Here is a 26688-nt window from a genome sequence, read left to right as displayed (position 1 = left end):
CATGTTACTCTAATAACATTCTGGTGTAATGCGACCTCACTCAAGGGTTTTGAAAACACGAAGACTCCATTGTCATTTTTTTACCCCTAAGTTTTTTGATTTGTGTTGCATTTTTCTCTCCACGGTTGTTTGTCTTTTAAATTAAGTTCAAGATTTTGGTTTAATTTTTTGAAAAAAACGATTTTTTTCTAAATATAACAAATCAAGTTTTACAGTTTATGAACCACTACGATGATCAGCACTGCCAATAGCACAAACAGAGTTAGGATAATTGAAGCCTTTTTTCTATTATTTAACTTGACTTGGACTTGATTATCCATACCTGACTTGGTTTAAAACTCTTCCGCGCCCCTGCTTGAACTTGAAACAAACTTTTTTCAACTTTTAACTTCTATCTCTACCATTATACTTTTTTGTTAGGGTCGATAAATAAAAAAAACTAGTATTTTGCTAAATATTATAAAAACTTGTTTTTTTTTTGCAAAAACATTGCGACTAAAGGAATATTTTTACCACGTAGAACAATGTACTACACGAATAGACATACAACACATATATTTTTTTCTAATGTACCGTAAAAGGTGGGTATCTGACGTTTCTTGACTTGTGTTACGAAAGCCAAAATAGTGTCAACTTTTTATATGACCAGTATTACGCTTAAGAAAATATTACTGAAAACGAGGAATCAAATCAGCCTGGAATAAACTTCGCCACAAAAAATTTACTTGACTTGAGAATAAATAAACCCCGGTAGTTTGTCTTGAGACACAGTTGTTAATGCTCGATACTCAGCATTGTGTATTTCCAATCTTCTGACAATGCATGGCAATTATCTAGTTGCTCATGGCAACATGCAATCAAGATGGCACGTGTAATTCAAGAGCCACGCTCGAAGCAGACCGGACTGGCATCTACGCCTTGCTGATTTGGTGTTAATTAAACTGACGCCTACACGTGAAAAGGAATCAAAAAGAATTTCGAGTGCTGGCCACATTTGCTTTGCTGCTTGTTCAAAACAACGGTTTGGAAACTTAAGTTTTAAAGACTTGAAAGATAGGAAACATTTGTATCTTGCAAATGAACAGTGGAATACCAACTTGTTATTGGATTGGTTATGGTTGTGTCAAGCCACCCTGAATGAAAGTTCAGCAATGGACGATGGTCACGCAAAAAAGTAAGAACAATAAAAAAACATCTGTATCCGGAGTAGCTGTACCGCCCGCCACCTTGAGGTCTGCTTGATACAAGTGTGTTTGACTGTTTTGCCTAATTTCTGTTTCTTTATTTCCATTACAAGATACAACTGAGGAGAATTTATGAAGTTGGTAGTATTATTTTACTACCAATATGTACATTGATGAGACCCTATAGGTCGAAATATTTGGTCGTACGGCTGGGACCACTCGGCCAAATGCTTACCCGACCGTGTATTACTTTCTTTTCATTTTTTACGGGATTCGTACCCAGAATGTTCCTGAGAACGAATCCCGCTGATTTTTTTAATGTCTGTACATTAGTCAGGCGCTCTAGACCAGGGGTGTCAACCGGGCCGCATGCGGTGGTTCTCACGAAGTAACTTTTAGAAGTTATGTGTTTTACTCAGGCGGAATACCCTGTCAGACCAGTGAAATTACATGAAACAATCATGCTCTATTAGTGGGATATGCAACGTTTTAATAAGATGATCGAAATAATCCATCTTTAGAATCAGCAATAGCGATTATTGCGTCATTGTATGCCATTCTTTCACACAAAACAACAAAGCATAGTTGATTCTTTCACTTTGCTACACTGTATATGTGTTTGTTATTTATTATATAATATTGTTTTTTAATGTATTTAATAGCATTAATGAGAATTTTATTTTGTTGTTGTCATGTTACACTGTAACAAACGTTTTGATAGTGCTGCCCTCGGCCTCTTTAAAAGTTTGTTTTTGGCCCTCAAAGTTGTTTGAGTTTGACACCCCTGCCCTAGACCAGTGGTCTTCAACCTGAGGGTCGCGACCCCAAGTTTTTGGGGTCGCCAAAACTTTTTCTGGGGTCGCTATTTATTCAATTTATTGGCGTTTAAATTTATTACCAAAAAATGATACTTTTTTCTTTTAGTTTGCAATATTTGCTCATGTTTTTGCAGCACAGCTTGGTACATCGTGTCATTATCTAATCATTGTGATGCCATAATCAAAGAGTTGCGACACAAATCTGTATAAAACAAGTTTTTAAACCATTGTTACGCGATAGATCCCCATGAATGACATATTGTATCCAAAATAATACAGCGGGTAGAGAGAAAAATACATGAATTTACCGAGTTCTGCAAACTGGTGAACTTTAACGAATTAGATTTGACCAAAATAAATAAAACTATTGGGTTGTAACATTTGAGCGTAATAATGCACGCTGAATGCTTATGTTTAAAGTCTACTTGAAACTTATGCGCCCAAATTTACATGAAAATAGTTTCAGTTTAGGCATAACATCGGGAAAAAAATGTTGTCGCATGTAAATGCTGATTTCATTTTCTGTTAAATTGGGGTCGCTTTCAAAAAGGTTGAAGACCTCTGCCCTAGACCATTCGGTCAAGTTCCTGTCATGTCCGACCGTGTTTAATTTATGTACACAATTTCACCAGTTAGGTTTTGACGTCGCGTGGTGTACCTACAATATTTCCTAAATCCGCCAGTGGGCGCTGAAACCCCTGGTACCGGGAAAAGCTACACAGTTATTAACCGCAGTTATTTACTCAATTTTGGCAACATTTGTTCAACAAGTGACAAAAATGACTAACAAAATACCACTGTTGCATGCATAAGACATAGAATTTTAAATAAGCCCATGAATGTACCCACATTCTCTGTATACAACCACATGTTCAGAATGACCAAGTTTATTAAGTGGCAGTATGTATAAACCAAGCCAGTGAGTAACCCAACAAAATAACAGCTACTGTCATGGTACAAGACAAATTAAACACTTGTGGCAGAAATAATTATAAAAGGATCAGGGTTTTGCGGCAGTATATTAAAGTTACAATGGCAGTTTTATGATGGTTGTCCTCCCATTTATTAAACATCCGTTCTGTCTTCTTACAGGCGCGTGAGGAGAGTTCTGAAAACATAAAAAAATACTTTCTGTCATAATAGCATCATTTCATCACAAATCTGTGAAACAATTTTTCGCACATTAATCAAATATCCACAAGCAATCACATACACACCAATTGCTGAAAAGATCACATCGTTAATGTTGCTTTGTATGACTTAAACTTACCAGGCTTACCACCACCAAATTAGTCATTCATTAGTGTGCTTTATAAAATATTTGCATTACACCACCTCATAAGCAAACAGGCCAATGATATAAGACAGTGGTTCTTAACCGGTGGGAAATTTCCCACTAGTGGGAAATTTAATGTTTTCGGTGGGAAATTATGTAAGCTTGAAAAGAGCAAACTCGGGCTCGATGGTCGAATCCGGCTTTGAATTAACCGTTGAAAGCTACTTTACTAAAAATTTTCTGCAACAACATTTAAGATTGATGATTTAACCAAGGGTTACAAGACATGTACAAATCCAAAGGCCATTTGTTACATCACAGACAAGACTAAAACCATCAATGACTTTGCTGTTGTACGCGAATAAAAGCCTTTCCTTTGTTGATTGTGATGCAATAAATGACTAATGCAAGCAGAGCAGACTCTTCAGTATTCCAAAAAGTTTAATCTCTCACAGAAGCACTATTTAAACTAAATAAGATTGCAGTATACCTTGCAATATACAAAAATTATTTCATTTAAAGAATATTTTTTGTTAACGTAGGGCACAAAACATGATTATAAAAATAACAGTGGGGGAAATTCGAAGTTGGTGATTGACGTAAGTGGGAAACTACACCAAAAACGTTAAGAACCACTGATATAAGATCTTTTGAACATCCTGCAGCTGTTGTGTGTCATTTTAGCCCCCAAAACCAAAAACATATAGATAAAGCCAAATTTGAGGTATTTAGGGATGCAAATGATGACTTGATTAGCTTACTTTTCTACGAGTGTCATGTAATTAATTTTGGGGACATGAGTCTGCACCAACACGGCCCTCTGTAATCATGTGGTCGTAGATAAGTCAGAAACATACCGAACAACACTATTTGGTCATTTTCATTTTTTTAACTCCCAATTATAGCAGAGGTCACAACCTGTATACGTTATTAAGTATCGAATTTAACTGGGGTTCGGAATGGACCAATATATCACGTTAGTGTTCTCTTTTAATTTTAAACCATGGGCAAAATCCACATAATGTAACAAGTCTGTTGAGTACCAAGTTAATATGTAAGTTCTAGATACCCTTACGTAGGGTCCAGCATTACCATGTCTGTGGCCACATGCCTGAGAGGATTGTGGCCACATGGCTGTCAAAAGACGCAATTTTATTGCTCTGATTTGTGAGAGGTGAAATAACCCAGCCGAAAATGTACTGAAATGGTCCATGGCTACGGTACAAAAACAGGGTCTGAATATATGTAATAGTTAACCAAACCAAACAAGAGTTTTCCACTTACAGAAGCTGTAGGTGTGACAGTACCAATTGGTTGTTTACTTCAGTTGTGCATCGAACTGTAAAGCAGTGTGAGGTTCCCCGAGATCGTCTTTGCAGGCGCATGGCAAAACATCTAGAAATATGTACCATTAATTTTACCGAATACGTTATAACAGGAGCATTTCAAGACAGAACATATAACATCGTTTGCTAGGAAACAACTATCCTCACAGTGGTCAAGCACCTACAAGAGAGCCCCCAACTACATCACCTATTACTGGACATTATTAATCTTGCTGCTCTTGTATGACATTTTGCCATCAATTCCAAAAACTTTGTTGAAACAATGTTTAAGTCATTTATTTAGTTTCGACACATAAATATGCTTCCGGGCTATTTGTCCATTTTTGTAAACCCCCTATCTTTAAATAAAGTGAGATTGAAAATAAGGGTGGGTACTAAAAGAGATTAAATTGTCACCACAGCATTGTCTAATCATTTAAGAGATAAGATCTTTGGCAACATACAAAGAATGCAAAAAATGACTTTACTAGCAAATTCAGTGGTGGTTTGATTATTCTGGGGGTTACTGAAATTAGTTACAGTATTTCCTACTGCCATTACATGGGTGTGGAAATAAAAAACAAAAAAAGCATATAGAGGGTGCTTTTCGCAGCCCAATATTCTAGTCTGAATTTAAAGGCATTAGGGTGGTCTCTCGGCCTAGTTCATGCCCTTAGAAATATTTAAAATTTTTGAAAAGCGTGTGTCTAAATCAATATCCCTATAAGACCATTAGGCAGAAAGTGTTCCATAACGATACTGGATGTTTACCGAATCAGGTTGCTTAATCACCTTACTGTTGTTTAGACATTGTGGATTTGGGGTCTAATATACAAGAAATGGATGCAAAGAAGTAGTGCCATAAGTGTGTTTGGTTGTATGTCCAGGTAGGATTGTTTTGGGGGTGCAAAAACGCAATGCTACAACCTAACTCAGTCAAGGACAATCTCACCCCTACTCCATAAACGAAATGCTGTAAGCCCTGTAATCTTTGTCAGAAACCTATTGTAAATTTGTATCCACAGGATTTACAGAGCAGTTTAAGCACTCCCAATTTCAGCCTATTGAATTACTGATGGAATCTTACTGTTTAGCACCTCCCAGAAGACGTGAACAGGTCATCCTGACTTTCTCCAGCTCCCACTTTTCTGCCAGCACCCCGTCCTGACTTTCTCCAGCTCCCACTTTTCTGCCAGCACCCCGTTATCTGGTTTGCTTGGATGTAAAAATTAGGTACAAGAGCTAAAAGTGGAAATGATCGTGGTTATTGACTGGGGGGATGGTGTTCTGAAATGATTTGTGTGAGGTGGAAACGTGGAATAAACTAGTCGAAAGTGTATTGAAATGGGCCATGGGTACCTAACCAAAAAGGGTCTGAACGTATAATAGTTAACCAAGCAAAACAAGATTTTCACACTTACAAAACCTGTAGGTATGACAGTAGCAGTTGGTTGTTTGCTTCGGTTGTACATCCAACTGTGAAGCAACATGAGGTTCCCCAAATCGTCTTTGTGGACGTATGAGAAAACACCTAGAAATGTTCACTCATTAGTTTCAATGAATACGTCGTAATAGGAGCGTTTCAAGACAGTACACATGACTGCGTTTGCCAGGAAACAACTATCCTTTCATTGCTGTAGCTTAAGCAGCTGCAGGAGTGCTCCCAACTACTCCACTTATTACTGGACAATCCAGTTATATCAGTGATATTGCAGCTCTTGGGGGATATTTTGCCACCAAAATAGAAAACCTTTTAAGCCTTATTTAAGTTATATAGAAACCTATGAGAACGTATTAGTTCTGACACATCAGTACGCAAGGTTCCGGGTTACGTGTTTTTCACTAGTTGCAATCATCCTGTTTTTTAATAAAGTAAGACTGAAAACCATGGTGGGTACAAAAAGAGCTTGAATTGTCACCACAGCATTGCCTAATCATTAAAGTGACCAGCTTTGGGTGTAGCAGAAACATACAATTGATGCAGAAGATGACTCAATTAGCATAACTCCAAAACCCACAAGCAGTAGCATGGTGATACCACAACCCATTGTAGTCCATCAAGGACGACCTTATTATCTAGATTCTAGATAACCAGGACAAAATTGCAACTCCCTGTTGGGATGTTTAGCATACGCTATTGGTGTGTGTTGAAAGGATAGTGTATCAAACACGCTGCCATGAGTCCCATAACTACCAATAAATAGGTTTGTATGCTATCTCTTAATAGACTGCCCGATGTCATCACTTTAGTCTCCAATCTCAAAGTCACTCCTAGCACCCTATGTTTACAGATAATGCAGTCTGCTATCTTTGTTTTCTTTTTGTCCCACAAATCCCCGTGCACCTCTTAAATCATTCAGGATGACATGTTGAATCTCAATGTAACAGGTTGGTGACATTAGTTATAGTGTAACTATGGTTAGTTGTGTTCTTATGGTTAGATGTGCATGATTAAACAGGGTGGGAATGACATTCAAGAAAGTACTGGAAGTGTATCTGAACTCATAGTTGTTTGATGCCGTTATGAGTTATATAGACGGATTTAAAATTGTTCTCAAGTGCAGAAAAGTTTTACTACACCACTATGCATCATCATGTAGATATGGAACTAGGGGTGCTGCTCACGGAAAAGCAAACGGAAAGAGATAACTCGATGCTAAGTTTTACTTTCAGATAAGATTAGCAGCATAATACTTACCAAAGTCTTAAATTGGAGCGAACAAGGCGGTTGTTGTATTCCATTTTAACAACCTATGAAATAAAGAAAAAAAAAAAACTTTTTTGTTTAAGCTACTGATTTACTACCAAATGCTTAACTTTTTTAATATTTGGCATTATTTTATAATCTCACCTGAATTGTGGGATTTGTCATTACAAGAGAGTTCCGGTAAGAACTTTTACAAAACGTGCATAGCGGAAGTGAACATGACGTCAGAAGAGCGGCGGTGCTGGGCAGCGCCCTTTTTGTTTCTGTAAATTTGTGTAATTTAACGACTTATTTCGAAAATGTTACCAAAAAATGAAAAATCATCAGTTACGTAATTTGTTTTTACATCAACTGATTTTGAAATTTTCGTTCGTTTTTTGTTTTATTCGATCCGTGTCAACTCCATACGAATGGTTAAGTTCTTCAGTGTTGACAGCCTTTTTTCCGTTCATTCTTCACACTGTGCTTACTGATGCATTCCCTTTGCTACTGGTTTAAAGTTGTCCGTCGAATTTGTCACATTTAAATCCATGAGACTCTTAAATGGTTTCCTGTACAAAACAATTGTGATGAAAAGCCTTGTAAATGAGAAAATAAAATCTTGAACCATTAAAACGGTAGTCAATGGAAAACATCACAAACTATACTTCAGGTCATTGTGTCGGAAAACAAATCTGCGCCATTTAATTACATCACTTTTTTTCACGAAATTCAGTTCAATGTAGGGTAGGGGTTCTGAAGATTTACTTAATACTTCAAACTAAAAATGGCTTCGCAAGCCAGTATTTTGGTGTGTATTAGCGCTTTATATGAGTTGATTTAAACGGTGATCAGAAACAGTCAAATCGGTCGGGTACAGGCTGGAAATTTAGCTCTATTACATTGGAACAAATGCAAAACAAACAAAAACGTGCCATTGGTTAATTGTCGCGTGCCACCCTTGGCATCCTTGATATAGAACAGTGGTTCTTAACCTTTTTGTAGTCACGGACCCCTTTTATGAATTTTGTAAGTCTGCGGACCCCCAACGCAATTTACCGTAAGTCTTTTTATGTTTCACATTTCTTGCATTATACCCTGTCATGCTTTAGAAGCATTTAAATCCGCCTTCACAGTCCTTTAAAATCAATGACGTTTCTGTATTTTAGTGGCCAACGCATCAAATTGATAATATTTCTGGTATATATAACTTCACAAATCACTTGTCCTATAAAGTTTATTGTCCATGTGTGTTATGATGTCACAATAGCGAAAACAATTACAAAAGTATATGTTCTTGGCCCAATTAAGGTGCGATGAACAGCGTGCACTCGTATGCAGGATTGTAAAAACGGTTAAGAAACTTAAAAATATTCTTCTGTTGGTTAATGATACTTAACATATTTCCCTCCGTGGACCCCCTGAAACCATCTCACGGACCCCTTGGGGGTCCGCGAACCCCAGGTTAAGAACCACTGATATAGAACATGCTGCTCCCCCTTTTCTATGTACATGTGCTTGTTCAAGCGAAGTTATCCTTCTTGTGGCAACTATACGTCATGCGGTGATTGACTACAGACCCCTTAACCGATGGTACCGTAAAGTATAAATGCCAAGATGGAAATAAGCGCTTTGCTAATATTTTTTAATGTACCGAAAAACAGTTTCTCTTTTCAATTCATTTTAAAATACAAACTTATTCACAGTGGTGGACCTGTATTTCTGTGTGATATTTGTTACGAACACTCAAAATTAAAATAATGGGTATTATTACCAGTATGGGTACGAATTAAGGCCCAATTTTTTTTGAAGCAGTCATCCTGCAAAAACAAAGCTTGCAAAATCTCATGAATGTTTGTATTAACCTCCAACCACAATACCATTTTTTATTTTGGTTGAAAATTTTTCCAAAGAAACAGAATCAGTCAATAATACTTAAGAAAATATATATTTCGCTTATTGGTATCGTCAATTTCTGTAAAACCATACATTAAAACAACAATAAAATAAAGATAAAACAACAACAACAAGGTAAAAAAACGTCACAAAACCTAAACCACTCCACAGGTGGAGAAGTGCTGACTGTGCGTCTAATGCCCTGGCAAGCAACAATCATAGTACGTCAGGCCTATTTAAGGCGTAATACCAATTCATCCAGTCACCAAGCTTTTCTATGTGGCAAGGCGTAGGTTAGTAAATAAATCTAGTCTGCGGTGTGATTCGAACTACCGACTGGAGTCTTTTCGGGACTCGCACTCTACCAACTGAGCTACATAGGCTCAGCGGCTAGCATGTCGAAAGTTGAACAAGCACCGTTGCCTGCCTCGTATGCTGCACATATCGGTTTCGTAGTAGGATATCGCCATTTCGACCAGCAATCAGTTAAGACATAGCTGGGATTAGCCCTGAAGCGTCGATGCATCCCAGGGATCACGACACACATGTACAGGTTTTTTTTAAGGTTTGGTTTGGGTGACCGCTAAGTAGTTTTAAGAGACCGCAAGTGTTTCATTTAAATACCAAAAAATAGCCATATTTGCAAAAAATAGCCATAAGTCCAAATTTTGGGAAATGTACGCGACTGAATCAGTCGAGCACCATTGACTCATCAGTTAATAAAAGGCTTGCAAGTACAAAAAATTGCTGACTTGATGTTTTGGGGGTAACCCGATCATTTTTATTGTTTTGATGCTGGTTTAGTACTTGAAAGTGATAACAAGGTTGACACTGGTGTTTTTGTGTTATCTAGTCACGAAATAGTTTATAACAGCCTGGATGTCACAGATTTGTTGGTTTTATACTTGACTTGGTATTTTGAGTATTTGGTATTTATAAAGGGGGTATTGCACGTGGAAGATCAATAGGTCACACTAAATTTAAATTTGATTAAAGCAGCTAATAAACCCAGAAATATAACGAAAGGCTTAAAGGTGACGCAAACAGTTGCGACTTGTACAGTATTTTGTAACAGGTACCCGTGTATTTGTGGAAAAAAAACATTTTCATTAGTCGGCGTTGGTTTATTTTGATGCGGTGTAAGAAAGGCGTGACTCAACCAACACCGGAATTCTCTACATTTCAAGAGCTCACCTAGATGGAAGTGATCCCAAACAAACTTGTTCACACAACCGTTCATCCCAATCCTCGACGGCTAAATGAAGTTTTATATCTGATTTACCAATGGAAGAGACAAAAACGATATCATCACTGAAAAGGCACTTTTTCCGCCTTAGGCGAACAATAATATAACTTTTTTTAGTTCAAGTATTTATTATTTATGTTTTTTTGATGTACAAAACGATCGACAAATAACATCTGCGATAATGAACTGGAAGCACAACATTTCACTAAAATATACTCCAATGTAATTGGGCTAATGACCTTTGCCCCAAACAGCCTTTCAAATAACATGAACATACAGTTCTATGTTATTCAAACGTCTTAATTTTGTAGTGGACTGTAACCATACGCGCATTTATAAACAAAAAGTTTGCTGTTGTTGCATCGATAGAGCAAAAGAGTTGTGAGAGGGCCAATGGTCCCTCATGGTACCGCGCACCTCACTTTTATAATCTATTGTGAACAAACAGTAATTGCTTTACCCAACTCCCAAGGTCGGGTACAATTGTCTGTAACGCCTGATGGAAAGCAAATGACTAACCTATAAAAAAATTAAGGGCAAAACAAAAGTGCTGTTAGTGGGCCCATGTCGACAACGTTTTGTTGCTGCATTTTGACTCCAACCGGTAGTAAAGGTATAATAGACCTTGTTTTCAAAATTAGCCTCTGGTGTTATGGAACACATACATTCAACCCCAGTGGACCGGAACTTCCCCAATGACGCTGGGATGGGGTCCATCGGAACATGAAAGCACAGGTCACAAGAACGGCAGTGTAACCCAACGTGACAACAGTCCCTCACAACATCATGTTTAAGTGTTACGCATCAACGTACCAACCTTCACCGCACACTCGTATAACAATCACAGTACACCAGGCCTATTGAATCCACAAAGGAAGGAACAAGTTTTTTTTTTCAAATTAAGGAGAAAAATGCGGCTGTACTTTATACAAAATGCTGCGATTACTCGTAATTAACTACTTTTTATTATCCTGTAGACACGAATCTCGCATTTCAAAGATGCAAGAATAAAAAGACTAATGAGCGATACGGTGTAGAACCAAACAAAGTATTTTAAGGCTATTTATTTCAAGCATCAAACACTTACATTTCATATTTCCTTTAAGTAGATATATCCCTGATTTAACTATAGTTATAATTAAGTGCTGACCGCAAATTGTTGACTCATCTCCTTCGTTTTGTTCCAACAGTATAATTTTTTTTTACCGTTAACTGCTGAAATGGCAATAAAACGTTTAAGTCAGAAGAAACGAACTTCAATTTATTTTTGAAATTATGTACTGGCCGCGCGATTCTCTCTCTTTCTCTCTCTCTCGCCGAAAGAGAAAAAAGGGAAGCGACCAAAACCAGCCGTATGAACTCTGACGTCAGAGTAAGCAACTTTGTATGTTATTAATCGTAAACCAAATGACACTTTATGCCTTTACAAACTTTTGCAGGAACCTTTACTTTTGTTTAGTGTATTGGCTTTGTATTTACAAACAATAAAACAAGATTTTATTAATAGAGCAAAGTCGCATAATATATATATGTTTGTCGAAATAGCATTGCGTTTAGGTTTTTAGATATACTCAGACCAACACCCCATATTCACCACGAAATGTTGTGAATAGCATGTTGTTTTGTGTCGAGATTGGCAATGCCACTTTACCATGTGCAAATAGACGGTTTAATATTGATATACATCGACACGATGACAAATCAAACATTTACAGACACAGCTGTTTTTTCATTACAGGCACCGTAAAATTTCTATATTAATGAGTTGCTTTAATCTAATTTGACGACTGGCAGACGGCAGTGCAAAGCCTAAAATAAATCCTTTGTCGTGTCACCAGACATAAGCAAACATATTGCGAGAAAACAAAATAGTGGATAAACAGGTATGAGAAAAACAAATAAACAAAAAATACAAGAAATTCAAAACATATTGGATCGCTTAAGTGAAAATTCTCGGATTTTGAACATCTTATACCAGTGGTTCCCAACCTTTCGTGGACCATGGCCCCCTTAAAGTAACTTTTTGGCCTCGTGGCCCCCTTCAAGTTACCATGTAGGACCTGTGGCCCCCTTGAAATGTAGATAGCAATCTCGCGTTGGAATGCGGTATTAATTTTGGCCTTAAATAGGTCTAATACAGTAAATGAGCGTGATAAACCTCACTATAAACAAATAGTATGTGAAATAGTTGATTAAATTCGAGAATAAAGTTAAAGTGAAAACGACTTTTAGTGGGTGTTTCTTGTAAATCTACGCCCGTGGCCCCCCGGAACATAGCTTGTGACCCCCTTGGGGGGCCATGGGCCCTGGTTGGGAACCACTGTCTTATACTGACGGACTCACAAACTCGTGGACCTCAGACTTGCTACGATTGTAAGTTTTAAGTACACAGTGAATCGTGAACGTCACACAAATATCATAGGCACGCATACATACACGATATACAAACCGTCGTTCGTTTATTTTATGCAGACCAAACGTCTATCACATCAAATGCTTTACACTTCGAGTAATATTAATACAAATTGTCTGGCAAACCGATCAAAAAACTGACTGCTTTAAAGCGTTTTAAGCACAGTTGTTACGCTTGTCGCTGGCGTTAAGAGGGGGAAGTCCCAGGGTAGCCTCATTCACACAACAGCTCTGTGGGAACAAAAAAGTCAGCTTACTCTAATAACATTCCGGCGTAATGCAACCCTACCTAAAAGTTTTAAAAACACGAAAGCTTCATTGTCATTTTTTTACCTACATTGTTTTTGATTTGTGACTAAGTTCAAGCTTTTGTTAATTTTTTACTAAGTTTATTTAAAAAGTTTGCTCCCCACGAACACCTTTGAAAAGACGAAGTGATTGAAGAAGTAACCACTATAGCGACCAGTACTACCAAATAAAATACTATGGTTAAGAGATTTAAGACCCTTCTTTACAATGACTTCGGTAAAAACTCATCCGCTTTCCGCTAGAAACTCGTCAGAGAAATTGTTTCAATGCCTTAATTACTATTTTTTGAGTATACACATTCTGCATTTTTTTCGTTTGGTTTGATAAACAATTTGTCACGAAACATAAAAATATTACGACCAAATCGTAATATGTTGGCACATACAACCGTTTGCACTACACACAAATACATGTACAACGTATATATTTATGTTGCTAGGCGCAGAAAACCTGTCTGGCAATTATTCGGTTGCTCATGGCAACATGCAATCAAGATGGCACGTGTAATTCAAGGGCTACGCTCGAAGCACACTCAACTGACATCTACGCCTTGCTGATTTGGAGTTGATTAAACTGACGCCTACACGTGAAAAGAAATCAAAAACCTTAAGTGCGTTTTGACTGCTGGTCACATTTACTCAGCTGGTTGATTAAAACAACAATTTTGAGGCTTAAGTTTCCAAGACGTACAAGATAGGAAGTATTTGTACCATGCAAATAAACAGTGGAATACCAACTTCTCATTGGATTGGTTATGGTTGTGTCAAGCCACCCTACATAAAAGTTCAGCAATGGATGAAGGTCACGCAAAAAGGTAAAGCACAATATAAACATCTGTGTAGCAGTATCTGTAGCGCTACCTTACGGTCGGCTTGATATCAGATTTGTTTGACTGTTTTATCCAATTTCTCTGTTCTCTATTTCCATTACAAGATACAATTGTGCAAAATTTATGAGTTAAATCTTCTATTTCACTACTAAAATGTGGTTTCTGTACTATAGGAATCATGTTATTTAACCACAAACATATTTAACAAACGATGGGTTGTCAACCCTACTACAGTGCTTGTTTATCTGAACTGCATTGACGACCTCTGGGTGCTTTGGAAAATTAAACTATCAATACGAAATAAGTCATATCACAAAATACATCTGAATATGTTTAGGGTAGAAAATTACTATCTGTGATTGAAAAACAAAGTAGAATTTCAGTGTGGCAAATGGAAAGCGAAGCATTGATGCGAAAAAGGTGCTTGGTTTATGCTTTCCGATATATTTTTGAGTAATGATGTATCGCATGGGCTGAATTGGGTTCGGACCGAATTCGACATTTTTTGCCGAATGAAATCTGCCAAATTGACCGAATTCTTTGTGACGACCCGCGAAGTTGTACACTAACCTTCAAACAAAAGTCATAAGTTTTAAACATAAGACTAGACCAGCGGTTCTCAACCGGTGGGCCATGGAAGCATTTTGATTGGGCCACAGACCAATCAAATAGAAAGCTTGTTTTAAGAATTTTCATTTGTGTCACTACACTCAATTTTACAAGAATAATGGCTTGGGGGGGAATTAAGAAGGAATGTAAATTAATTTTGAATTATTCTATTTCAGTATAAAGTTACTTTGAGTTTCTGCAACCCCGTATGTTTATGATGTAATACACTACTTTGTGATTACAATAAAGCCAGATAATAGCAGCATATCAATTGTCCAATTATTCGGCCATAACTGAAAGTGCTTGATTAAAGAAGGGAAAGTGCTGTTTTATGATTTTTTGCATTAAATTATTTTGAACTTATTATCTGTTTGAAATATGTCCTGCAGTTTTTTTTGTTCTGAACCTACTTTATAGTTGTTTCTTTCTTTCATATAAATTTACTGGGCCACAGAATTTTTGTGCAATGAAAGTGGGCCACGAAAGAAAAAAGGTTGAGAACCACTGGACTAGACGGTAGTGTTACTACAATAGGACAGCTTTGTTTCCATATGATCTTGTTTCTGTCGATTTTTTTTTGTTTATCAGTCGTATTTATGATCTTTGGTGGACAAACTAGGATGATTTGAAAATTATACTAATTGGTGCTATGGTAGTTTTTGCGCACTTGGAATAAATTATGTTGTATAAAATTACGCGGAAAAGATACTGTTGATACTTAAGTTCAATTCATAAAAGTTTTGGTCTCGGTTGAATCGCAAGGGGTTCGTAAAAGGGCTGGTTCGGCCGAATACATGATATTAATGTTCGGCGCATCACTGCTTTCATGCACTTTAACGCTAAAGGAAAACGTGTAAACAACTTGAAATGCAACTGTCTTTCTGTCTGCACAAACTCTAAGCTATGCAACGTCAACAAAAATTCCGTCGAAATCATATTTCCTTCTCACGACAAAAAACGGAAGTGTTTAGTTTTGACAACACTGACGACTCGCGAGTTTTATAGGAAGTCGTTTTGATTTATTATGTCAAAAGATTGAGGCTAATGATTTGCGTCAGCGGTTAGTAGGGCTTTAGGAGACAAGTATAATATGATAGATGAATACACGCTTTACGCAAAAGGTGTTTAGCGTTCCGAGGTATAAAATTTGTCATCTTGAAGTGAAGCACAGAGTGTGCAGAAGTAAGATGTGTTGCGCATAAGTTTGACATTCTTGACACAAAAAAGGTTGAAATAATTTGGACTGATACAATGGCAACAGTAAAATTTTTTGTCTGGCCTAGTTAAAGTAACCAGCTACACCTTAAAGCAGTGGTTCTCAAAGAATGGGTCGCGACCGAAACATGGGTCGCGCAGGGTCAAAAAATGGGTCGCGCTATGGTGACTCAATTCTGCCCAAACCAACTTTTTGTATTTTATTTTTAAGTATTTTTAATTCTCCATCATGACTGAATTGTGGCTTCATCTCAGTAACCTGGAGTATTGCAGCATAAGCAGTTTTCTGAGAGTTTTAAAGGCAGCCAGCTGCAGCACAGCCATAGCCAACTACAGCCTCAATCGACCACGTTGTACAGTAAAATGAACCAATTATTACAACATACAGACAATAGCCTTCCAATTTTACTGTTACGCATATGGCGATTGTGACGTCATAGCACGGGAAACAAGAGACAAGTTAATCTTGTGAAACTGAACTTGGAGATGTAGCAGTTAGCGTTCAAGGACGTGTGTATTCGTACAAGGAAAAAAATACATATTTTGTTGTTTAAAGGCTTGGGTCGTGAGATGTTTTAAAACTCAGATTTGGGTCGCGCTCAAAAAAGTTTGAGAACCACTGCCTTTCATTGAAAATAAAGCATTTTATTATGTAATAAGGCAGCGCAGCCAAGGGAAAGAATCACTTTTCAAAAGAGATTTACTGAATGAAAATCGTTTATACTTTGCAGTTGATAATTCCTAAAAAGACATATGTTCGTGAAGGCAAGGCCGGAGATATTTACATGATAAGTATACTAGCCAGTATGGCGCACAAAAGCGACATGCTTTCTTTATCAACTGCTTTGGGGTTTCGATTTGGAACCGTGTTAGCCACTTGCAGAACGAAATACATTATATTCGGTAATATTAATGGGTGTATATTTTTTACTGGGATCATCCCTGAAGAGTTTATTAATTCCAGCGATAACGACACACAGATACGTGAATCGTCAGGTTAACAATACTAAGTAATACCGAGTAATGCATTAGACCTGAGTTAGTAACCTTTCAGCCTTTTTCCCACGTTAAGGCGTACCCTGCTCTTCACGGCGTAAACATGTTCTGTTTATTCCGCTTCGCCTTTTGCATCCTCAGTAAAGTGCCAAATGGTCGTGTATTTTCGGAGAAGTGGCATTCAACGGTCAGCATTGCCACATGCGTAACCCGACGTTTTCCTGTCATAGAACTCTATATGAATAGCCATTGAGCTCAATCTTTAAAGAAAGGCGCTCTTCCCGTGTTTTGCCCGCAAACATATTCAGAGAACACCTTAAAACGTTGATTGGCATTTAGCGATATTAAGCTAGCGGGCATGATCGTACTTAACTGATCTTTTATTGCATTTGTTATATTGTAGTTTAGCAGTATTTTACTTGTTATGTGATGAAGTGTAACAAATAAAGTTTCATTACTGATATGCAGTAACTAGTTTGCTTAATAGCATTTTTACCTGGACGATAACGCCCGTTTACAGTCCTATGTTAAATTATGTTGGTTGGCAAAAACGCCTGACTTAAGTTGATAAAAAAATTGGTCGCCAAAAAAAAATTTAATGATCTTTATTGCAGTATAATTTAACGTTACAGGCATGCCATTAAAATACAACTCTTTAAGATTTACAAATTTTTTATGTTCATACTAAACCTAACCGGAATTTTAGTGCAAAAATGCATAAAAAAAGGATAGGTCAGGAGTATTCGACTTAGTTACAGACATTTTACAGCGAATCTCTTACTGGTTTAACAAGGGTTAAAGTATTTGTAATTGATATACTTAATACTGTAGCTGTTAAAAGACTGCAACATTATTAAAATGAGACACGTCTGGTGGGATTTGTCGGTGCAGGTAAATGGAAAAACCGCAAATGGTTTTATTGCTGCTCTCTGTGTTTAAATTACCATATATATGTCTCTGGAAGCTCGAAACTTTGGTTTGTTCACGAAAATTTTGATAACCGGACAGATAGCATTAATCGCAGACAATTGAACTAGACACAATTGCACTAAATTTGTTGTCTGAATAAAGACATGTTGTTTATCCATTTAAAATGCGCTTTTCGCACGCAAAATGCAAAGGTGAAAGGTCCACTGTTTGTATTTTATTTGAGAATAATGATTCTGGTTACCTACGATTTTAACATTTATACCTACTCACATCGGTTTGCGACTAGTTAGTTCTGTGTAATAGTTAGTTCAGTAGTAGAAAATAGTTCGGCTGTAATCCGTCCAGAAATCTTGCAGTTTTTTATTTATATTTTTAGATAATTATCGTACATAAAAGTGACCATCTGTAATTTTTAAACTGGGTTCTTTTTCACTGTTATGAAAGACTATGTTAACTTGCACATTCAGTGCGTACAGTCCACAGTTTAAAACCAATGCCCAAATATACTACTTTTAGTAGACTTAGTTGTTTCCGCCTATTTTTACCCTTCATTTTGTAAAAAAAGGATTTGTTTCTACCAGGTGTTATTCCTGTTCCTTCTGGGGTCCAAGATCAAATGTGTACAAGGTGTTAATGGTACGTAATAAAATATACTACAGTTATTAATTTAGGAATCTTAAGCACGTTTTCTGCCTTAGTTTCTTACGTCATGGAAGCGATGGGGTGTTTTTCGAAACGTGACGTAGTCGTCATGGGTGAGCGAGCACCGGAAAAGACCGACCACACAGCGTACGATATTTCGTCATGCAAGGTTAAATGTTGTTCGTTAGTTTACTTGCCCATGACATAACCATTTGCGACTAAGAACAGAAAAGTTGAAGAATTACTACATTTTTTCAGTATTACAAACAAAATCCTTCAATTGCATTTAAAAATTATGTCACATAAATATCCTTTTTTTGAATGTCAAAAAGGTTTGTCAAAACGTTATGTTTTACCCAACTGTATTGTCCTGTATGTATCTCGATAAAATTTCAAATCTGATTCAAGATAGCTTTAATCAGCTCTTTTTAAAATTTGAAATGTTTTAAATTTCTTCTTCTTCAAAAAAAAAAAATTAAACAAGTTTTTGCTTTACGTTAAGCCTATTATGCCTTTCTTTGTTATTGTTCTTTGTCTACATTAAAAATACACCTAATTCAAATTTTCGTTTTAGCTTTGCGATAATTCTTTTAAAAAACATAACCATGCTTCTCATACACTGGTGATGTTTTAGGCGGCCTGTCTCAGTTCTCCAAGTTGTATGGTGTGGAGTTTCGACCCTGGACCTAAGTTTACTGCAAAATCGCTGTTCAAGCCTGCTATGTTACCCAACATAGACATCTATGCTTCGATTGACATTCCACTACCCGACTGGCCTTCAATAGAGGGACCAGAGTGTTACCTGACAAGCGGTTCTACATCAGTGACAAATATAACTATCAGATACGCGCTTCAAGCTGTTACCGGATTTCGAACTTGTGGTGTTGGTAAGAGAGTTTAATTGTAAGCTAAATTTGTAGTAGGTTGTCGTTTTTAAATTGCTGAAAAAATAATCTTGATATCACTTAAATTGCCAAAATAATAAAATCCAACTTAAACACTCTTTACGACAACGACAAACTCTTTTTACGCGTAAATAATGCGCGGGGTATTTCTAGGAAATGTTACGTGGTTTGAGATGGGTTGCTGGCTTTTTAAACTTCAAAAATGCTCCCTAATGAACATGAATGCCCTTAAAAGTACTTACATTACCGTACTAATAGAATACGACTTGTGGAGTATAAAACAAATGTTGTATGGTTTAATAAGTTGTCACCACTTAGAAATAGAAATAAAGATACTTTTTGAAAAAGTGTACGGTAAAATAGAATAAACGATTGCAAAACTGTTCGAACTGGCGAACTTATTTGTAGCATTGCTTACTTTTAACAGACACACTAACGTGTCGCTAAGTTAGCTGGTTATCCATGAACAAGCTATAGGCTTGAGAGTTTTAATCTCATCTTCTGTCAGGCATTTCCATCAACCACTCGGTTCTGTAAAATACAGGAAATGACTAGCTCAAATTTGTATCACACACATGCATAAACAACAATAAACTTTGCAGCAGTGGTTCTCAAACTTAAGCATGCGGTGCATTAAAGAATTATACGTTTTTTGTGGCACACTTCGCAGGTAAACACAACAAAAGTTGATCAAATAATGTTAATTTTCTAGAAGACTATTGAGGTGGGTAAGGATGCTTTTTATTACCAATAACAAAACAGTAGTGTGCCGCGACACACAGTTTGAGAATCACTGCTCGTGGGTAAGATCTTTTTACTGATTTGTAAATGCGCTGTTTTGTTTCCTTGAACCAGGTTCAATGGGATGTTTTGCTGTTGCTGCCAGCTCAAATATTTCTGATGTAGACCAATTGGAAAAAGCTAATGGAGCCAGTGAGTTTATGTGCAAGAACGGCTGTTTTCATCGAAACTACACCTATGTTGGATTTACGGTAAATCGACTTGCTGCTTTATTGGTTTCAGATGTACAAAGAGACTGGGTGCCCAATTGGCAATAAAGTAGGCCTTTAAAGTTAACAATGATTAGGCGGCAGGATAAAAGTGTCATCCGCCATTCTGTCGATAAGTTTATAAAATACACTTTTTCTGAATACTAGCACAAAGCGTATGTATACCCTATTATATATTAAAAACATAAGATATACTTACGTATATGCAGAAGTACTAAAACATACACCTTACTTTTCATGTACTATTTGACTATTTGTAACCAGGGAGTCGAACCGCTTGTCATACGGGTTCAGGTTCGGTTCGGGTTCACTTCGTTTTGTTTTTAAGGGTTCGGGTTCGGTTCCGGTTTTTAAAAATGTGTATTTTCGGGTTCGGGTTTTGTTCCGGTTTGGGCAAATTGTCCGGTCCGAACCGGTTTGCGGTTTTTAAACCGGTTCAAATTTTCATTCGTTCAATTTAATTCTACCTATCATCTTCCTGGCCTTATCAAACCCCACAAGATTTTTGACCGTGCACTGTTATTTTTGACACGCCCTATAAGTGTTATCACGCGTATTCTTAAGTGCGCTGTTTTGAAAAAAAAATACATATAAAACATACTGGCTTTTTTACTGGTTCAGTTCCGGTTCGGGTCCAACGCCAAACAAAATATAGGGTTCAACTCCGGTTCGGGTTTTTAGAAAATCGTAATTAGCGGTTCGGGTTCGGTTCGGGTTTAATGAAATTAACCGCTCAAACCGGTTCGCGGGTTGGGGTTCAGTTCCGGTTCGACTCCCTGTTTGTAACGGACAGTAATGCTCCCCAATAACAAAAACCTTTCCCGCCTTTGCAACCATTGCGCCATACACCCCTTGTTACGACATAACTACCAAGCTTGCACGTGTCCCATTTTTAAGGTTTCCTTTGTTTCTGCATGTACAATCTTGTGACTAGACTCTAGTCAGTATTTTAGCAGTATCTAAGTCTGTGGTGAATGTATTGATTTAGCAGATTGTTTCGACAGTTTGGTAATTGTGACGTTCTTGATTATATTAGGTTTAGGTGGTCAAAAATCTCTTTTAAATCACTAATTAATGTAATAAATTACATCTGAAGCCGACCATCCTATTCTGCCAGTCTAGAGACTGTAAGATAGAATTAGCAAGGTGTAAGGTAGAAATTAGTAAGGTAGAATTCGAATTAGCAAATTCTAATTTTCGTTGTGGAAAGTCATATTGCCATAAACGATTAAAACTTAAAAATTTAACCCTTTTGTTTTCCTTGCAGAAACAATCGCAGTGCTTTTGTGGCGACGCTTTTGGTAGTGGACGCAAAAGCAATGACCTGCTGTGCGCAAACCCATGTGATGGAAATCCTAACAGCAATTGTGGGGATGACCAACACATTCACGTCGTCGCTACAGGTACGTTTTAGTAAATGTCTTCCAGATTATAAAAGCATCAAGTCACTAAATTGTCAGTGCAGCTGGTGTCAAGACATGGACCGTATTGGCTAGTGTTGTCATTTTTAAGATTGTTAAAGAACATGCTACGTGATATCTGAGTGTTAAACGAATATGGGTTTATGTTACAGGTCTTGTCGGTTTCGACAAAATGTGTGTGTTCGGTCGAATGGAAGTCGTTTTTGATCAAGTGAATGTTCCTGTCGTGTACGCAGGTATATTATTATAGACAGATTAAAAAACAGGATGATCTGCGTACTTCATTCGATTCGACAACATTCTCTCATAAAGCAACTATACTTAAAGGAGGGCGACATGTACCCTGGCAGCATTTACAGTTTAAATAACTACATTTGCAAAGCATTTATATTACCTGAATACTTTAAGCAATCCAGCAGACAACAGCAAAACATAAAACGAAAAAGTATTTTTTCATAAGGAAGAAAGACACCAAGCGATAGGTTTTGTGTATTAACCTGGTTAGTATATCTTCGTATGTTTCCTCGGTGGGCGGGCAACGCCTGATTACATTATGCCCTTGTTAAAATCGGCCCAGTATGACAATATTGCCCACTTGGAAAGTGTTGTGGGCTTACGTACGTTAAAATTTCCGACAATATTGCTGTTTTGAAAAATTATATCCGGACAAAGAATTTGCTCCCAAATTTCTTAGTTGTTCAAAAAATTCCAGACATCTGGTAACTTACCTTTAACCGATGTATCCCTTTCTTTTCCCAGAATCGTCAGTGCGCAAATGCCAACTTGGGTGTGTGCAGAAGCTTGCGATGAGCTGCGTGATGTGGTCGTTCAATTCCACTCACTGCTCACTCTATTACCGTTCTGATCTCAAACAGAATAACACCGTCCGCTTTATCCCGAACGAACAGGCGTTTGTGGGCTTCGGCGATTGCAGTGAGCAGCAAGGTACTTTTTTATTGTAGTTTTTTAAAAAAAAAATCTTTGTTGTGTGTTTGCTGTAATCGTCTATTTGTACTTGAAGTTTAACATTTTTAAGCATAAGCTGGTGGATGATATAGCTAAAAATGTGTGTTGCTTTAAGTCATTATTTCTGACAATTTGGTTTGGAATTGGATTTTACTTTAAGCAAATCGACTGATCTAAATATGAAACTTAACTTTCTTTTTACACCAAAGTCAAAACCATGTAGATCAGGGGTGCAAATTTTTTTCCGATCCTGGTAGCGCGCCGAAAATTTTAATAACACATACGTTTTGTGTATGTGTCTTTTTCTACCTAATGCACAACTATTTTGCTACTATTAGCCGTATCACAGGTTCCTATTTTACAAACTGCTACCAAATGTCTCAAATTGTTTATAATCTAACGAAATTTGATTTATCTCACAATATCCAATTTGCTTGTGCCTGAAAGTTTATGCCTAAACTTTTGAACTGAACAGCTTGATGATCGGTCTTAATTGTGAATGACGTCACTATCCCAATTGTTACGATGTTTGTTGCCTGACATTTGGCATTGTTTGCACATAATACCGTACAAATGTCTATCACGTATTGCTACCGAGATCCCTTTAGTAGCCCCGCAAAATCTTTTTATACCGGTTTTATACCCTAAAAAATAAGTTATACTTCCTGAATGGAAGTAACTTCCATATACAGTTTCGCGGCCGCACTAATTCGTCTCTGAGTACGCATACGGCGACAGGTTGTGTAGCACTGTGCTTCGATAACATCACGGCATAGCTTGTTGCCATAGGTTTTAGAATTGGGGTTTGCCTGATATCCAGTTTTTAAACCGACACCTGACGAATCGCCGTTAAAACTGCTGATTCGGCAAATCGGTCTTTCGGGTCTTCTCTTATGTTCTCTTACACAAACAGCAAACGTTCAAACCCGACGTAGAGATTGTGTTGCAACGGCAACTGAGTCAAAAGCCCGACTGTTCACAAAATTGCAGAAATAGCAGGCACGTTTTACTCGTTTATTAATGTATCGAAAATTTGTTCCGATGCCATACAATTATCGGATGAGTAGCGATGCCACACATAGCATCAGACAATACAGTATTATCGGGCTAACCATAAATACAACAACATGTCTTGATTTATGTTACGAAGATTGGAAATTATGACCTCAGTTTATTATTGTAGAAAACTTTGACGATTTAGCATGTGCCTTCACATTCGCCCCCAACGTGTAAGAATGCTTATTATGAGAGTGAATGTTCTTTTTAGGTTATAAAAAAGTGTGCGGAAATCACTACTTCAATTGATGACAGTCACAGTCACGTCATGTCAATTGATGAAGGCACCTTTTGCACAGTTACCGTAGCATCGCGATAGTGCCTCATAAAATATGCGACTAACGTAATTCGGTTGCGGCTTGATCCAAGCGCCAAAACAATATTGGTAAATCGTTGCCTAATCTTTGTTTTTCCGCTAGTTGTGCCACTGCATCAGTACTTTATTATTATTCTGAGAAAATTATTTAAAAAAAATATAGGCCACCTATAAGCGTGACCACAAATTGCGGAGTTTGTTGGTCGCGCGGCGCGACCGTGCGACCGGATTTTTGCACTCCTGATGTAGATATTTTATGATATAGAACACGGCAGACTTGTAACCGGGCCTTTTTTTCGCTACGTTTGACCGGTTTTAGCCACAGTTGACCCGTTTACATAGACATTCAAAGGTTGCTTGGCCCTTTTTTGGCCACCATAGCCCAATTTTGTCCAAAATGGCTTTTAAAGGTGACTTTTCGAGAAAGATCAGGCCGATAAAGGTGACTTTTTTCGGCCCCTATTGTGGTCAAACTGATATTATTAAAATAGTTTATGCTGCTCGAAGTTTCATTACGACGGAAGAGTAATGTGTACAAAAACGCTGTTTTCCAATAAGGGTGATAGAAAGTACATAATTATTGATTTTTGAGTGACTCCTAAAAATTCCTGACAACGTTTTCGGCATTTGTCAACTTACTAATATATCGCTATGCCACGTTAAGAACCATTACACAGCCTCAACGTAAACTTATTTGTAAATACGGTTCTTGTTGTGTCCTAGGGACCATTTACCATGCAACAATCAACGCTCCAGCTTTGCAACTGAAACCCAGCACCAGTGCATGGGTGAAAACCGGTGACATATCGGGGTCACATCGGTTCACCAGCTGGTTGCAACACCCTCAGTCCACTGATAAATTCAGAATCATTGGGGATTATGGAGTTTCAACTGGTAACAGTCCAACCGACCAATACTACGTCGCAAGGTGGGTGGAGAAAATAGATTATAGGAACATTACACACGGACATACACACATTACACGTTTTCTGCCAGAGAACTTATGTACATAAAATACATCTTGTAGAATGTAGATAGACCAATGGTTCTTAACCTTTTATACTTTGCGACCCCCTTTAGAGGTTTTCTGACACAGCGCGACTCATTTACAAAACGAACATTTTACTACCGAATCAAGCTGACCACCAAAGCTTTCCAGATGTAGGTTACGAAAAATCTAACCTGAGTTGCTTACCTAATATTTTCCAGAGTGAAGAAAAGGTCAATGTATTACATTTTTAGTTTTGTAAAACAGGCCTAATCAAACAAAAACATAACACACGATGTTGTGGCCTTAAATTGAAATCCACAAAGTATTTTTGGTAAGTGTAATGTCATAACGGATTACAGGAATTAGTCTGTGTAACATAGTGGTTACCGAAAGGTTCTGTCTTCACTGATCAAATATACAAATTATTCAAGAGAGCGGCGGACCATCGCCGTCAGTAAAATCGTTTATTTATGTAACAGAAATGTTAATTATGCTTAGAAGGCATCATCAGTTTCCGTCTTTTAAATAGACTTTATTTACCGTCAAATAGATTTTTAGATTGTAACACTTTTTTATTATTATTTTTTGCGCAGAGACGAATCAGGGGATGCACTTCGCTCACCAATCTCTTTGCATCGAGTTTGGAACCGGGATAACACTACGCTGCTATGGTCAGCAAATTGCGCTGCAGGCTACAGTGGTTTCGGGGACCTTGCAAGTATTGCATATGAAAAGCCAACTTACTTTGTGGGCTACAGGTGTATTCAGAATGACTTGATGAACGTGGTTACTTCCTCTAGGCAGCTGTGGTATGTGTCACGTTCAATGTTCCCAACTAACGTTTTAGCTACTGCAAATGTATGTTGTCGCGTTAACAAAATTTTTGTGCGCGACTTTTTCAGCCGATGCTTACAAGCTGTCAGTAAATCTAAAAGCAAATAGTTTTTTAATCAAAAACGGAGCATAGGTCCACAAAGTACCGTCTGCAAAACAGAATGACCGGCTCCACAAAATCAAGTGAATTTAACTATAGGTTTAGAACACCCCAGAAAGGGACAGACTGTGACAGTCACAGGCATGTTGCCACCAGCAATTTGTGATCACGCTGTGCCAATTTGTACAAAGGCACACACACAATGTAAATACATTTGTGACAAACATATAATATTAATGTTATTAATAAATATGCTACAAACATAAGTCCTATGACCATGAAACACGTATAAGCCTATTACCTTATTTCAAGTGGGCAGTTTACTAAATTTGGGCAAAAGAACTGGAATGTAGTCATATAATCTTTTTCCAAATATTGCTGTTACTTACAAATAAAATTGTTCTCTTTTCATCACCTATTTTGTATTGTTGTACATTGTAAATCGTAGGAGTCGTGCGACAAGCGGTGCAGACCATTTCGCAATATGGGAAGTACCCAACCGGTCGACTTTGTCCGGTTTTCACTTCTACAAAGCTGCTACCCACCAACCATCATCATCTCATATGAACCTACATACAATAAACACAGTGACAGATTATGCCGGAGGTACGTATCAGTTAATACTTTCTATCTTGTTACATTCTATTTTTATTGTTGCCAAAATAGGTATTTTTCATTGAAAGTACGTGGGCACAATGCGCACCATACCTGGGTAC

General features: G+C 37.5%; 1 protein-coding gene across 1 annotated transcript in view; it reads left to right on the top strand.

The window, feature by feature from the left end:
* Window positions 1-13810: 13810 nt before the first annotated feature.
* The window catches only part of LOC145229538 (uncharacterized), a 28982-nt gene continuing 16104 nt past the window's right edge, over window positions 13811-26688 (top strand). Inside the window, exons 1-11 of the mRNA XM_080094894.1 lie at window positions 13811-13966; window positions 18313-18367; window positions 18430-18542; window positions 19008-19260; window positions 20134-20270; window positions 21556-21691; window positions 21862-21945; window positions 22469-22654; window positions 24771-24975; window positions 25632-25847; window positions 26421-26578. Of these exons, the coding sequence (XP_079951020.1) occupies window positions 18441-18542; window positions 19008-19260; window positions 20134-20270; window positions 21556-21691; window positions 21862-21945; window positions 22469-22654; window positions 24771-24975; window positions 25632-25847; window positions 26421-26578 (1477 nt within the window). The 5' untranslated portion in view covers window positions 13811-13966; window positions 18313-18367; window positions 18430-18440. The remainder of the gene's footprint in view (window positions 13967-18312; window positions 18368-18429; window positions 18543-19007; window positions 19261-20133; window positions 20271-21555; window positions 21692-21861; window positions 21946-22468; window positions 22655-24770; window positions 24976-25631; window positions 25848-26420; window positions 26579-26688) is intronic.

This window comes from Phallusia mammillata, chromosome 5 (genome assembly GCF_965637545.1).
Source record: "Phallusia mammillata chromosome 5, kaPhaMamm4.hap1.1, whole genome shotgun sequence".
In the NCBI taxonomy this organism is placed as follows: Eukaryota; Metazoa; Chordata; class Ascidiacea; order Phlebobranchia; family Ascidiidae; genus Phallusia; species Phallusia mammillata.
The sequence above is the reverse complement of the archived record's forward strand: the minus strand, read 5'-3'. Positions and strand labels throughout refer to the sequence as shown.